This window comes from Scyliorhinus torazame, chromosome 12 (genome assembly GCF_047496885.1).
Source record: "Scyliorhinus torazame isolate Kashiwa2021f chromosome 12, sScyTor2.1, whole genome shotgun sequence".
In the NCBI taxonomy this organism is placed as follows: Eukaryota; Metazoa; Chordata; class Chondrichthyes; order Carcharhiniformes; family Scyliorhinidae; genus Scyliorhinus; species Scyliorhinus torazame.
In genome coordinates, this window is record NC_092718.1 from 186,231,045 (window position 1) to 186,246,420 (window position 15,376).

General features: G+C 49.4%; 1 protein-coding gene across 1 annotated transcript in view; it reads right to left on the reverse strand.

The window, feature by feature from the left end:
* The window catches only part of appbp2 (amyloid beta precursor protein (cytoplasmic tail) binding protein 2), a 118,147-nt gene that overhangs the window by 80,415 nt on the left and 22,356 nt on the right, over positions 1 to 15,376 (reverse strand). The window contains exon 2 of the mRNA XM_072470128.1: positions 3,850 to 3,938. Within this exon, the coding sequence (XP_072326229.1) occupies positions 3,850 to 3,938 (89 nt within the window). The remainder of the gene's footprint in view (positions 1 to 3,849; positions 3,939 to 15,376) is intronic.

Genomic DNA, 15,376 nt, shown 5'->3' on the forward strand with positions numbered 1-15,376 from the left:
GGAGTAGATTCCTGTAAGCAGTGCACAATTTGGGGCAACAATATGTATGGATTTCATACACTCTCAAATGAAAATGTACAGAAAAAAAACTGACCTCTACATTTATAGCAGAACTTTGTTAAATTGCTCACAAGATTAACAATTAAGCACAAAAGGATTAACAGTATTATAGGGCACAGCATTCGTCCAAATACAAAAGTGGCAGCCAGAGACCTGCATGTGTATAGTGCCTTTCAAGACCTCAGGATGTCCCAAAGTGCTTTACCATGAAGTCCTTTTGAAGTGTATTCACTGTTGAAATGTAGGAAACGTCATGGCTCCACATAAAAGTGTGAAAACGCTATAGTGAAAATTCATTGCCGCATCTGCCAGTACTATTTCGAATTGCTCATAACATTTATAGAATTGCTCAACAGTAGGTTTAGACCATGAAAATGTGTGCCTAGGACATCCTCCCATCCTTAAAAATTATTAAAATGAAAAAACGGCAGATGAGTTTTCAAGCAATCTCAGTGCCTTCAATCGCCTCTTTCAAAATCAAAATGCTGGGTGGAACATGTATTTTTTTACTGGGGCTGCTTTAGCTCAGTGGGCTAAGACAGCTGGCTTGTAATGCAGAACAAGGCCAGCAGCACGGGTTCAATTCCCGTTCCAGCCTCCCGAAAAGGCGCCGGAATGTGGCGACTAGGGGCTTTTCACAGTAACTTCATTGAAGCCTACTTGTGACAATAGGCGATTATTATTATTATGCTTCAGACCTTTTAGCCAAGATCAAGTGTGAGATCAGATGCAATGCCTGTCTCTGTCAATTTGGATCTAATATGCGTCTTTTTGTGGGGACCATTCACTGGATTAAATTTGAACTGTTTTTTGGAGCAGGCAAGGTGATAGATTAGGGGATTGCCCAGTCTAGGGGATTGCCCTGTCTAATCTGCACATTGGTGCTGAAAGGAATAACATTTTTAAAAATACTTCAGTTTTCCATTATCTAGTTGTACTGAGGGGTGACCATAATATTCATAAGTTCCTTTCTCTTCCCCAGCACACAACACAGGCAATGCATAATAACCAAATAACTAATTTGATTAAACTCAAGTTTCAACTGCACTTGCTTCTCTCATCCATGGATTCTAATCACACATGTTCATTGTAAAAAGAGAGGCATTGTCTATTTAGGAAAGTCAATCCTCTGAGCAATTGATATTGGAGTGGCCCCATATCACATCAAACAGCAAGTTGGATTGTTTTTTCACCAGTTCCTTCCCCGTTACATATTATTTACTTCACATTCCATAGTTTCTTCAGTTGGATCTTGGAAAATTTAAAGAAGCTAGGCAAATCTCTGCTATACCAAGTACATTTTTTATTTTGACAATGTTAAACATTTGAATGAGACAAATTTGATCTATATTTTGCCAGTTAAAGGGTTTACTTGACTCATGATTTACTATACCTCCTAAAGCATTCTTTTCTCTGAACAATAGGTGTATTCTTTACCATAAATATATAGAAGACCGACAACCCTGGGAACATTACACCAATAATGAAAGCCCGCCAAGTGCAGTCAGTCATTGACTGATTTCAGTTGGAGAACTTTTCCATGCCTGCATCAATTCCATGTACAAGAATCAGATGAAACAAAAAATCTCTCAAATTCAGCATCAAGCACAAACTGACCTATATACGTAAAACAAAACCAGGTGAAAGCTTGACGAAAGCAAAATCTTAGGAAGTCATAAGGATGGCCAGAGTAGAAAAGGCCTATTTAAGAGACTGTTTCTCCTGACTGGAGACAGGAACCAGGGTTCATATAGTCTCAGGTTAAAGGTTTGGCCATTTAAGACTGAAAGGAGAAGACATTTCTTCAATTAAAGGATTAAAAATCTTTGGAATTCTCCATTTCCTCAGACAGGAGATGCTCAGTCATCATTATGTTAAAGACTGAGTTGACAGAATTTTGGGCACAAAGAGAAGAACGTTACGCTATCCCAGGGTGCGGTGGTAGGCAGTGAGGAAAGGGGAGGACTGTAAAATTGGGCATAACCTCCATCTACTCATGGGCGTACAGAGGTCCTTAAGTGACCAATTATTGGTCACTCAAGGGCTTCCTCCTGCCTCCACTGTAATGTTTCCTATGCTGGGTGGAGACTAGCATCAAGTGGGAAGCCTGGCTTTATGGGCTCTTGCATCCATCAAAAGTCCCCCCTTCCCTCTCCCAGGACCCTTACCCCACCAGGTATTGCTAAAGCCCCTCCTCCCCATTACCCCCAGCAACGGTCTCTGTTGAGAAGTAGGTGCTGTTCCAGTGGTGGTCACAGTTTACAGGGTCACTGCTGGGACCCGGGAGCAGCTATCCATTTGGCTGGCTGGCAGCTCTGGGGAGACAGAATTTTCTTCCCAGATAGGGAAAGAAGTTAGGCAGCACGGTAGCACAAGTGGATAGCACTGTGGCTTCACAGCGCCAGGTTCGATTCCCCGCTGGGTCACTGTCTGTGCGGAGTCTGCACGTTCTCCCCGTGTTTGTGTGGGTTTCCTCCGGGTGCTCCGGTTTCCTCCCACAGTCCAAAGATGTGCAGGTTAGGTGGATTGGCCATGATAAATTGCCCTTAGTGACCAAAAAGGTTAGGAGGGGTTATTGGGTTACGGGGATAGGGGGGAAGTGAGGGCTTAAGTGGGTCGGTGCAGACTCAATGGGCCGAATGGCCTCCTTCTGCACTGCATGTTCCATGTTCTAGGGCAGAAATCTCACTCTGAGCCAATTAAGGCCCCGCCAAGCAGAGGAAGAGGCATAGATGGGAAGGAGGGAAGACCCCAGCGCAACATAAAATTCTGCCTTAGGGAATCAAAGGATGGCTTTTGTTTCGGTGCAACATCGTGGGCCGAAGGGCCTGTACTGCGCTGTATTGTTCTATGTTCTATGTAGGATGAGGAGAAAGGAGGAAGGCAAAGTTACACAAAAGTTCAGCCATAATGTCATTGAATGGTGGAGCAGGCTTGAAGGAAGTCTACTCATGCTCCCATTTCAAATATATTTATGAGCCATGAAAATCCACAAAGGGTTAATGGATCAACTGACACGGCTTAAAAGATAAAATAATGGAAAGCAATACTTGGATTCTCCTCCTTCAGGTAGATACAAAGCTTGAGGAATCAAAGTGAAAAATTCTCCCACTACATTTAATCTCCTCCATCCAAAATGCAGTGACTCTGAATTTGGGCAGTACAAGTGGTTAGCACTGTGGCTTCACAGCGTCAGGGTCCCAGGTTCGATTCCCCACTGGGTCACTGTCTTTGCGGAGTCTGCACGTTCTCCCCGTGTCTGCGTGGGTTTCCTCCGGGTGCTCCGGTTTCCTCCCACAGTCCAAAAATGTGCAGGTTAGGTGGATTGGCCATGCAAAATTGCCCTTAGTGTCCAAAAAAGGTTAGATGGGGTTTATTGGGTTACGGGGATAGGGTGAAAGTGAGGGCTGAAGTGGGTCGGTGTAGACTTGATGGGCCGAACGGCCTCCTTCTTCACTGTATGTTCTATCATTGGCAGGAGCTTACCAAGATAGCCATTCATGCATGATTAAGTACATAGCAAGTGTCAACAGGTTATATGAAATAGCTATAAAGAGACTTGCCACAACCAGACCCAAATCTTCCCTTATGCAACATATGATTCTAAGTATATAGAGTTTGAGAGAAAGTTGGATAGAAAAAAAAACACAGGAGTCAATTTCAGGAACCATATTACTCAGTTGTTGACTCCAGATTGAAACTCAGTGTATATTAATCCCAGTGTTATTCACTGGGTAATGACAAATTTGAATTATAGTAAAACATTTATTCAGAATCAAGTATGCCTACCTTTTGTCCGATGCTCTAAGCACCTTGGCAAACACTTCAAGTTCACAAAATTCACCACCCAGCTGGCACAGACGTCCTTGTTGATAAAGCTGAAAAAGCCAATGGGAATTGGAATAGGATCAAAAAAAATACAGTGTCCATGATGAACATCCAAATCAGAATTACTTTTAAGAAAACTTTATCTTCGGTTTTCATATAACATTGTGTTAAGCAAGACAAAAACACATAATTTAAGCGGTGTGAATTACATCCTGTTGTGGAAATCTCACCCTGGAAACAGGACCATCAGGGGAACGATTATGCAATCAAGTCTATAACTTGCTGATATATCACGCGCTGCTAAAGGAGTGCTTGAACAGTTCATAAAGCAGTTCGGTATGAAATCCTGCACAGTGCATCAATTATATAATTTGTTGAACTGAATTTGAGTGAAGAAATATGCGATAGCCAAGTACTACAAACAGGTGACATTCATATGTGTATACTCCAAAGCTTACCAATTTCAATGAGTTTACTCATAAAAAATTGATTTTATAAATGAGTAGGACTTTTTACATAATAAATTGAACCATAAAATGAGAAACTGACCCATGGGATTACTTGCAATGGGTAAAGAAATACAGACACACAAGCTGATTATTTTCATATCTAACAATTCGCAACAAAACAAGGAGCAAGGAATGGAAATGAACTGACAACTATTTTTATATAAATTAGTACTTATGGGGTGCTGTATAAACGCAAAAGCTACGGCCAGAGCGAAGTAATATGTTCACCCAGCTCCAGCATGTTATGGGTGAACTCTTATTTTCTATTTCAGCAGTGTGTTCTGGATGGCACGGTAGCAGTGGTTAGCACTGTCGCTATAGTGCCAGGGTCCCAGGTTTGATTCCCGGCTTGGGTCACTGTCTGTGCGGAGTCTGCACATCATGCTGTTGGTGAATTGGACATTCTGAATTATCCCTCGCTGTACTGAACAGACGCCGGTGTGTGATGACTAGGGGATTTTCACAGTAACTTCATTGCCGTGTTAATGTAAGCCTACTTGAGACAATAAAGATTATTAATTATTCTTAATTAATTCAGAAAGACATAATTTGAGCTGTGCAAGTTACATCCTCTCGAGCATGCATTGTTAAACTCGGGGGCGCGACCCGCGGGAGGGTCGCGGAGCCGTCCGTCGTGGCGCCCCCGATCGCGCAAATCCGCACACAACAGCTGGCTTTTAATAATGCCGGCTGCGAGCGGCCTTCAAAATGGCCAGGAACAGATGTTTAAAATTCGGCCGCACTGCACATGCGTGCCCGATCACAGGTGCGCATGCGCAGTGTGGCCGCATTTGTTTTTATAAGGTTGCAGCCTTTTTTTTTTCAAGTTACGGTGGGCCAAAGGGACCCAAAACCATTTCCTCTATTTTTGTCAGCAACAAACAAGGTAAGAGGAAATGGTGGGTCGCGCAGGTCGGCCAGCGTGGGTCGCGAAGGTCGGCTGGGTGGGGCCCCGAAGGTTGGCCGGTTGGCAAAAATGGGTTCCCGGAAAAAAAGTTTGATAAACACTGCTCTCAAGGATACTTCAACCAGGATCGGGGCCAATGGAACTCCTAAGCAATTAAGTTTGCAACTTAATTTTTATTTTTAGGTTTGCCCTGAATCTCTCAGAATTTTACAGCACAGAAGGAAGCCATTTGGCCCATCATATCGGCACTGGCTCTCCAAATGAACAATTTACTTTGTGCCATTCTCCCGCCTTGTCCCTGCAATCCTGCACATTCTCTTTGCTGATAACATCTCAATTCCCTTTTGAATGCTTCAATTGAATCTGCAACCAGCACTCTCTCAAGCCCTGCTTTCCAGGCATTTACCTCTTGCTGTTTGAAAAAGTTTTTAACCTCTTGTCACTTCTGCTTCTTTTATGAATTACTGTAAATCCAGTTCTCGATCCTTTCACTGGTTGGAACAGTTTCTCTCGATCTACTCTGTCCAGAACCCTCATGAATTTGAATAATTCTGTTGAAACATTCTTGTGAAATCCACTGCTGTCATATTCTGCCTAAAATGGGGTGCTCAGAACTGTATGAAATACCCCAGAGGCAGAACTAATCTCTTATAGAATTTCAATATAATCTTCTTGCTCTTCTTTTTTATTATGACCAATTCACCTAACAAGCACATCTTTGCTACTTGTGGGAGGAAACCGTAGCACCCAGAGGAAACCCACGCAGTGACGGGGAGAATGTGCAGACTCCGCAGACAGTGACCCAAGCAGGGAATCGAACCCGGGACCCTGGCACTGTGAAACAACAGTGTTAACCACTGTGCTACTGTTCCACCCTTGTCCTCTATGCCCTTTTTAAGACAGTCAAAGTTACTGAATGCTTTATTAGCCATGCTCTTAACAGGTTCTGCGACCTTCACTTACTTATTCACATATTCCTTTATTCTTTCACGAGATGCGGGTCACTGGTTCGGCCAGTATTTATTGCCCATTCCCAATTGTCTTTCCGAAGGTGGGAGTGAGCCACCTTTTGAACTGCTATGGTCCATGTGGTGTACATACACACATAGTGCAGCTAGGAAGCAATTTTGACCCAGAAGCGGCGATGCATTTCCAAATGAGCTACCACTGTGCGCCAATGGTGGAGGGAGTAAATGTTTAAGATGGTGGATCAGGAGACTTCCAGTTGCGGCTATGCAGAGCTAAGTCGCACATTCGGCGACTCCTGCAAAAACGGACATTTAGGCTCTTTTCAGGAACCCCAACGGCACTTTTGACGTTTCCCGGTGTGGGAAGGAGCTTACAACAATTCCCCGATAGTATATGCCTTTTACGAGGAGCACGGCGACTAAAAAGGTGGTGATGGACCTGAAGAAGGTGCGAGGGAAGAAGAACAAAATTGCGGCGGGCGGAGACCAGGCAGCGTGGATGCAGTGGGCGCAGGAGCAACAGGAGGGTATCCAGCGCTGCTTCAGAGAGATTAAAGCGGACCTGCTTGAGCTGATGAAGGCTTCTATTGATAAGCTGCTGGAGACACAGACGGCCCAGGGGGTGGCGATCCGCGAGGCCCGACAAAAGATCTCTGACAACGAGGATGAGATCTTAGGCCTGGCAGTAAAGGTGAAGGCGCACGAGGCGCTCCACAAGAAATGGCAGGAGCGGTTCAAGGAGATGGAGAATTGGTCGAGGCGGAAGAATCTGCGGATTCTGGGCCTCCCGGAGAGGCGGGAGGGGCCGGACGTGGGGGCCTATGTGGTCACCATGTTGAAATCGCTGATGGGAGCGGGGTCCTTCCAGGGGCCCCTGGAGCAGGAAGTGCTGGCGAGGAGGCCCAAGGCTAACGAGCCTCCGCGGGCGGTGCTGGTGCGGTTTCATCGGTTCGCTGATCGGGAGTGTGTGCTCAGGTGGGCCAAGAAGGAGAGGAGCAGCAGGTGGGAGAACGCGGAGGTTCGAATATACCAGGACTGGAGTGCGGAGGTGGCGAAGAGGAGGGTCGGGTACAATCGAGCAAAGGCGGTGCTGCACAGTAAGGGCGTGAAGTTTGGCATGTTGCAGCCGGCGCGACTGTGGGTCACCTACAAGGACCGGCACCATTACTTTGAGTCTCCGGAGGAGGCGTGGGCCTTTGTTCAGGCCGACAAGTTGGACACAGATTGAGGGTCGGGATGGGCGTTTGGGGACTGCGGTTGATATGTTACTTTTTGAGGGGGGGTCCTTTGCTCTTGGTTTCTTTTTCTTTGTGTTTTTCTCTTTCTGGTCGGTGAGGGTGGTTAGGGCGGGTTGGGCACTACTTTGGTTGGGTTGGTCGGGGGGACTCTTGGAGGGGAGTAAGCAAATGGAACAGGTGTGGATGGCCGGTGGTGAGATGGGGCCCCGCGGGGGAGGGGAAGGCCCGAGTCGGGGGTGAGGGGACTGGGCCTGGAAAAGGAGCTGCGTCAGAGGTGGCGGGGCCGGGTAGGTGGAAAGCACGGGCTTTTCCCCACGCTGAAGACTGGAGGGGGAGGGGCCGGGGCGGGGAAGCGAGGGTTGTTTCCTGCGCTTAGGATGGAAGGGGAGGGGGAGAGCCTGTGGATGGGGAACGGAAGAGGAGGGTGTGTCACACAATGGGAGGAGTCGAAGGAGAGGCGGGAGTGGCTGGGGTCAGCAGGAGTCAGCTGACTTGCGGAAGTGCAATGGGGGGAGTAAAACAGCTAGGATGGGTCCTAGGCCGGGGGGGGGGGGGGGGGGAAATCGAGTTGCTGCTGCTATGGTCAAGGGGGAGCTGGAGCGAGTGGGGGGGGGGGGTCAAGACAGGGGGTCTGCCGCTGTGGGGTGCGGGTGCGTGGCTGGCCGAGGAGGGGTTATAGCTAGTCGGCGGGGAGGGGGGCGGGTAGCCCCCTGATCCGGCTGATAACCTGGAATGTAAGGGGACTGAATGGGCCGGTCAAGTGGGCCCGTGTGTTCGCGCACCTGAAGGGGCTGAAGGCGGATGTGGTTATGCTCCAGGAGATACACCTGAAGGTGACAGACCAGGTAAGATTGAGGAAAGGGGGGGTAGGTCAGGTGTTTCATTCGGGGCTGGATGCCAAAAATGGCGGGGTGGCGATCTTGGTGGAAAGAAGGTGTCATTCGAGGCTTTGAGCATTGTGGCAGACAATGGTGGTAGGTACGTAATGGTAAGTGGTAAGCTGCAGGGAGAGAGGGTGGTACTGGTCAATGTGTATGCCCCGAATTGGGACGATGCAGGTTTTATGCGGCGCATGTTGGGTCGGATCCCAGACTTGTAAGTGGGGGGCCTGAAATGGGGGGAGACTTTAACACGGTGCTGGATCCGGCACTGGATCGCTCCAGGTCTAGGACGGGTAGGAAGCCGGCGGCGGCTAGAGTGCTGAGGGGGTTTATGGACCAGCTGGGAGGGGTGGACCCTTGGAGATTTGCAAGGCTGGGGGCTATGGAATTTTCATTCTTCTCACATGTCCATAAGGCTTATTCCCGAATCGACTTTTTTATTTTGAGCAGGGCGCTGATAGCGAGAGTAGAGGATACCGAGTATTCGGCGATAGCCATTTCGGACCACGCCCCGCATTGGGTGGACTTGGAGATGGGGGAGGAGAGGGACCAGCGCCCGTTGTGGCGCAAGGTGGGGCTGTTGGCGGACGAGGAGGTGAGCGAGCGGGTCCGAGGAAGTATAGAGAGGTACCTGGAGGCCAACGATAATGGGGAGGTCCGGGTGGGGATGGTATGGGAGGCGCTGAAGGCAGTGGTTAGGCGAGAGCTGATCTCCATTAGGGCCCACAAGGAGAGGAGGGAGCGGGGGGGGGGGGGGGGGGGGGGGGGAAGAAGAGGGAGAGGCTGGTGGGGGAGATGGTGAGGGGAGACAGGAGGTATCCGGAGGTGCCCGAGGAAGGATTGTTGAGGAAGAGGTGCAGCCTCCAGGCAGAATTCGACCTGGTGACCACCAAGATGGCGGAGGTGCAGTGGAGGAAGATCCAGGGGGCGATTTACGAGTATGGGGAAAAGGCAAGCCGGATGCTGGCGCATCAGCTTCGGAAGCAGGACGCAGCTAGGGAGATCCGGGGAGTTAAGGACAGGGGAGGGAGTGTGGTGCGGAGTGGAGTTGGTATCAATGGGGTCTTCAGGGACTTTTATGAGGAATTGTACCGGTCCGAGCCCCCACGGGAGGGATGGGCCGCTTCCTGGACCAATTGAGGTTTCCGAAGGTGGAGGAGGGACTGGTGGCAGGATTGGGGGCCCCGATTGGGCTGAAGGAGCTGACCAAAGGGATAGGAAGCATGCAGGTGGGGAAGGCACCGGGGCCGGACAGTTTCCCGGTCGAATTCTATAAAAAAACATATGGACCTGTTGGGCCTGTTGCTAGTTAAGACCTTCAATGAGGCAAGGGAGGGTTGGGGGGGGGGGGCTTTGCCCCCGACGATGTACCGGGCACTGATCTCCTTGATGTGAAGCGGGACAAGGATCCCCTGCAGTGTGGGTCTTACAGACCGATTTCCTTGCTAAATGTAGATGCCAAGGTGCTGGCGAAGGTCTTAGCCACGAGGATTGAGGATTGTGTGCCGCAGATCATCCACGAAGGCCAGACGGGGTTCGTGAAGGGGAGGCAGTTGAACGCGAATGTGCGGAGGCTTTTGAATGTTATCATGATGCCGGCGAGGGAGGGGGAGACGGAGATAGTGATGGCAATGGACGCTGAGAAAGCCTTCGATAGGGCGGAGTAGGGGTACCTGTGGGAGGTGCTGAAGAGGTTTGGGTTTGGGGAGGGGTTTGTCAGGTGGGTTAGGCTGTTGTATGAGGTCCCGATGGCAAGTGTGGCCACAAACAGGAGGAGGTCCGAGTACTTTTGGTTGCACATAGGGACGAGGCAGGGGTCCCCCCTGCTCTTCGCACTGGCGATTGAACCCCTGGCTATGGTACTGAGGGAGTCGAGGAACTGGAGGGGGTTGGTGCGGGGTGGGGAGGAGCATAGGGTGTCGCTCTATGCGGACGACTTGCTGTTATATGTGGCGGACCCGGTGGGGGGAATGCCGGAGGTAATGAGGATCCTTAGGGAATTCGGGGATTTTTCAGGGTACAAGCTCAAGATGGGGAAGAGCGAGCTGTTCGTGGTTCACCCAGGGGACCAGGAGAGGGGGATTGGCGAGCTCCCACAAAAAAGGGCGGAGAGGAGCTTCAGGTATTTGGGGGTCCAGGTGGCCAGGAGCTGGGGGGCCCTGCATCGGCTTAATTTCACAAGGCTGGTGGAGCAAATGGACGAGGAGTTCAAGAGGTGGGACGCGTTGCCACTCTCCTTGGCGGGTAGGGTGCACAGTCAGTCAAAATGACGGTGCTCCCAAGGTTTTTGTTCCTGTTCCAGTGCCTCCCAGTGTTTATCCCGAAGGCCTTCTTTAGGCGGGTCAACAGGACTATAATGGGGTTTGTGTGGGCACGAGGGACTCCAAGGGTGAGAAGGGTGTTCCTGGAGCGGAGTAGAGATTGGGGGGGGGGGGGGGGGGCTGGCGCTGCCCAACCTCTGTGGGTACAACTGGGCCGCAAATGCGACGATGGCGCACAAGTGGGTGATGGAGGGCGAGGGGGCTGCATGGAAGAGGCTGGAGACGGCGTCGTGTGTGGGTACGAGTCTGGGGGCGCTGGCAACGGCGCCGCTGCCGTTCCCTCCAAGGAGGTATACCACGAGTCCGGTGGTGGCAGCTGCCTTCAAAATCTGGGGGCAGTGGAGGCGGCACAGGGGGGGGGGGAAGTTGGGGCCTCGGTGTGGACCCCAATATGGGGGAACCACCGGTTTGTCCCAGGGAGAACAGATGGAAGGTTTTCGGGGTGGCACAGGGCAGGGATACGAAGGTTGGGGGACCCGTTTGTGGATGGGAAGTTCGCGAGCCTGGGTGAGCTGGAGGAGAAGTACGGGTTCCCCCCCCGGGGAACACAGTCAGGTACTTACAGGTAAGGGCATTTGCCAGGCGGCAGGTGATGGAATTCCCGCGACTGCTGCCACACACAGTACAGGACAGGGTGCTTTCGGGGGTGTGGGTGGGAGTGGGGAAGATCTCGGAAACTTACCACATGATGCAGGAGGAGGAGGAGGCCTCGGTGGTGGAGGTGAAGGGTAAGTGGGAGGAGGAGTTGGGAGAGGAGATTGAGGAAGGGACGTGGGCAGATGTCCTAGGGAGGGTGAACTCTTCCTCAGCGTGCGCGAGGCTCAGCCTCACACAGTTTAAGGTGCTGCACAGGGCACACATGACCGGGACAAGCAGGAGCCGTTTTTTGGGGGTGAGGACAGGTGTGTTAGGGAGCCTAGCAAATCACACCCATATGTTCTGGGCGTGCCCAACGCTGGAGGAATTTTGGAAGGGCGTAGCGAGGACGGTGTCGAGGCTGGTAGGTTCCAGAGTCAAGCCGGGCTGGGGGCTCGCAATATTTGGCGTGGCAGAGGAGCCGGGAGTGCAGGAGGCGAAAGTGGCCGGTATTCTGGCCTTTGCGTGCCTGGTAGCCCGGCGAAGGATTCTTCTTCAGTGGAAGGATGCGAGGCCCCCAAACGTGGAATCCTGGATCAACGATATGGCGGGGTTTATTATGTTGGAGAGGGTGAAATTCGCCTTGAGAGGGTCGGTACAAGGGTTCTTTAGGCGGTGGCAACCGTTCTTAGGACTTCCTGGCAGAACGGTAGACATTGGTCAATGGCAGCAGCAACTCGGCAAGGGGGGGGGGGGGGTCACTTTATTTTTGTTTTTGTTATTTACACTGGAGGGTCTGAGGGGGTGTTTCTACCTGTTGTGTTAAGACGGGGTGTTAATGTTAATTTATCATTTATGTACGGGGGGGAGGAGGATATGGAGGGTTGCTTTTCTAGACTGCGTTGTGTACTTAACCCTGTTGGGTTCCTTTTTCATTTTGTTATTGATTTTTTATGAAAACCTTAATAAAAATTATTTTTTTTAAAAAAGATGGTGAATCAGGTGGCAAATAGGCTGCTTTGTTCTGGATTGGGTTGTGGTTGTGTTCTTTGAGCCAAAATCATACAGGCAAGTTGAGAGTCTCCAATTACATTCCTGACTGATGTCTTGAGAATGGTGTACAGTTACTGGGGAGTCAGGAGACAGTCTACTGTGCAGAATTCCCAACCTCTGACCTGCTCTTGTAAGCACAGCATTAATATGGCTGATGCACTTCGGTTTCTGGTCAACGGTAACCTCCAAAATGTTGATAGTGCAGGATTTTAGCGATGGTAATGCCACTGAATGTTAAAGGGTGATGGTCAGATCCTTTCATTGGAGATGGTTATTGTCTGGCACGTGTGTGGCACGAATGTTACTTGCCACCCGTCTGCCCAAGTCTGGATATTGTCCAGGTCTTACTGTATTTAGATACAGGCTGCTTCAGTATCTGAGTCGCAAGTTGCACTGAACATTGGAGATGTTTGCCGAGGACTCACATTTCAGATCTTATCATAGATTATCATAGAATGTACAGTGCAGAAGGAGGCCATTCGGCCCATCGAGTCTGCACCGGCTCTTGGAAAGAGCACCCTACCCAAGGTCAACACCTCCACCCTATCCCCATAACCCAGTAACCCCACCCAACACAAAGGGCAATTTTGGACACGAAGGGCAATTTATCATGGCCAATCCACCTAACCTGCACATCTTTGGACTGTGGGAGGAAACCGGAGCACCCGGAGGAAACCCACGCACAGACAGGGAGGATGTGCAGACTCCGCACAGTGACCCAAGCCAGAATCGAACCTGTGACCCTGGTGCTGTGAAGCAATTGTGCTATCCACAATGCTACCGTGCTGCCACGGTTTCCTTACGATGAAGGAAAGTTCATTGATGAAGCAGTTGAAAGATGTTTGGGCCTCCTTGATGCCACATTCAGTCAAATGCTACCTTGAATTCCAGGGCTGTCATACGTACCTCACTTGCGTTCAGCTCTTTTGTCCATGTTTGGACCAAAGCTGTCATGAGGTCAGGATTTGAGTGGCCTGGTGGAACCCAAAATGTGGAATAGCGAGCAGGTTATTACTAAGTGCTACTTGATAGCTGTCAATTACCAGTACTTTTGCTGAAGATCAAGAGCAGACTGGTGGAGCGATAATTGGTTAGTTGGATTTGTCGTGTTTTTGTGCACTGGCACGTCTGGGATGTTTTCCACATTGCCGAGTAGTTGCCAATGATGAAGCTGCACTGCAGCTGCTTGGCTCGGCCTATGACTAGATCTGGAGCACAATCCTCAGTACTGTCGCCAGAATGCAGTCAGGGCCAAAGCCCTTGCAGTGTCCAGTGTCTTCAGTCATTTCTTGATGTCATGTGGAATGAATCAATTGACATTTGTGATGCTGGAGACCTCAGGAGGCCAAGATAGATCATCCATGGCATCTGGCTGAAGATAAGCATGAAGCATTTGCAATGAATGTGCTGGAGGACTCCCCCATTATTGAGGATGGGTTATTTGTGGATCCTCATCTTCCTGTTGTTATTAAATTATCTGCCACCATTCCCAACTGGATGCTGAGGGACTGCAGTTTGGATCTGATCTACCAGCTGTGGATTTGCTTAATTCTATCGTATGCACGTTCACCAAGTTGACACCTTATTTTAGCAATGCCTGGTGCTTCTCCTTGCAGCACCATGACATCTCCGGGCATGCAGGCGCGCTGCTTGCCTACAGTTAGCTCCAGCTACCTCTGCACCACTGAACCTTGTGAAGGAGAGAAACATTGCAGTGGATGTATTACAATACGTTTGGGCAATGGGCTCAATTGCTGTAATATGTGAGTTAAGAGTTGCAACAGTTTGGGTGTCTGAGGTTGTAGTAAAGCACGCAAATGTCATGTATCATTGTCGGTAAACGAGTAATGGGGGAAGGTGCTTGAGCAGTGACGAAGTTGGTGTGCATTCACTGACCCTGATAACTTGAGCGAGGGCATTGAACCTCTTGCGGCACTGCATTCAGGTCCTTTGGGCCAAAGTCCAGGCATTGACCTTTTTGCAGCAACCACCTCCCTTAACATGTTTGTGCCTTCCTGCAAATACTGGACACCCACCCACAATTGTAAACGATTCTGTTTCTGTTGATGGCCCACAGATTTTTTAGATCTATTCTAAACCTATCCTCTTTAGCACAGTGGTTGTGCCACACAACACGCTGGAGGGTATCCTCAATGTGAAGATCGGATTTTGTCTCCACAAAGACTGTGTTGATCATTCCTACCAATATCATGGACAGATCTATCTGCGACAGGTAGATTAGCGAGAACAAAGGGAGGTTTTTTTCATCATCATGTCCCTCACCACCAGATTCACAGTTATATGCATGGGTTGGGAACCAGAGACATGAGCCAGTTCATTAGTATCCTTTGGTGCACCACAGCTGGCAGAATAGACTGCCATAGAACATACCAACATAGGAATTAGGGGTAGGCCACTCGAGCCTTCTCCGCCATTCAAATGGCTGATCTGATTGCAACCTCAACCCCACATTCCCACCTAGCTTTGTTATCAAGAATCTATGCAGCGCTGCTTAAAAATATTCAGAGTCTGCTTCCACCACCTTTTGAGGAAGAGAGTTCCAAAGATTCACTACCATCAAAAGAAAAATTCTGCTCCTTGGTTTTAAATGGGCGATCCTTAATTTTTGAACAGTGACCCTTAGTTCTAGATTCTCCAACAAGAGGAAACACCTTTTCCACATTCACCCAGTCAAGATCCCTTCAGGATCTTATGTTTCATATGCGATTAATGTACCCAGATCTCTCTGCATCTCTTGAGCTTTGCACTCACCATTTAAATATGCTTCTTTCCTGCCAAAATAGACAATTTCACACTTCCATTTGTCAGATCTTTGGCAACTCACTTAACCTCTCTATATCCCTTTGTAGACTCCTTTTGCCATATTCACAACTTACTATCCTACCTTTGCGGCATCAGAAAGTTTAGCAACCATATTTTCAGTCCCTTCACCCAAGTCATCTAGATAAATTGTGAAAATTTGAGGCCCCAACACAGATTCCTGTGGCACACCACTCATTACATTCTGTCAATCA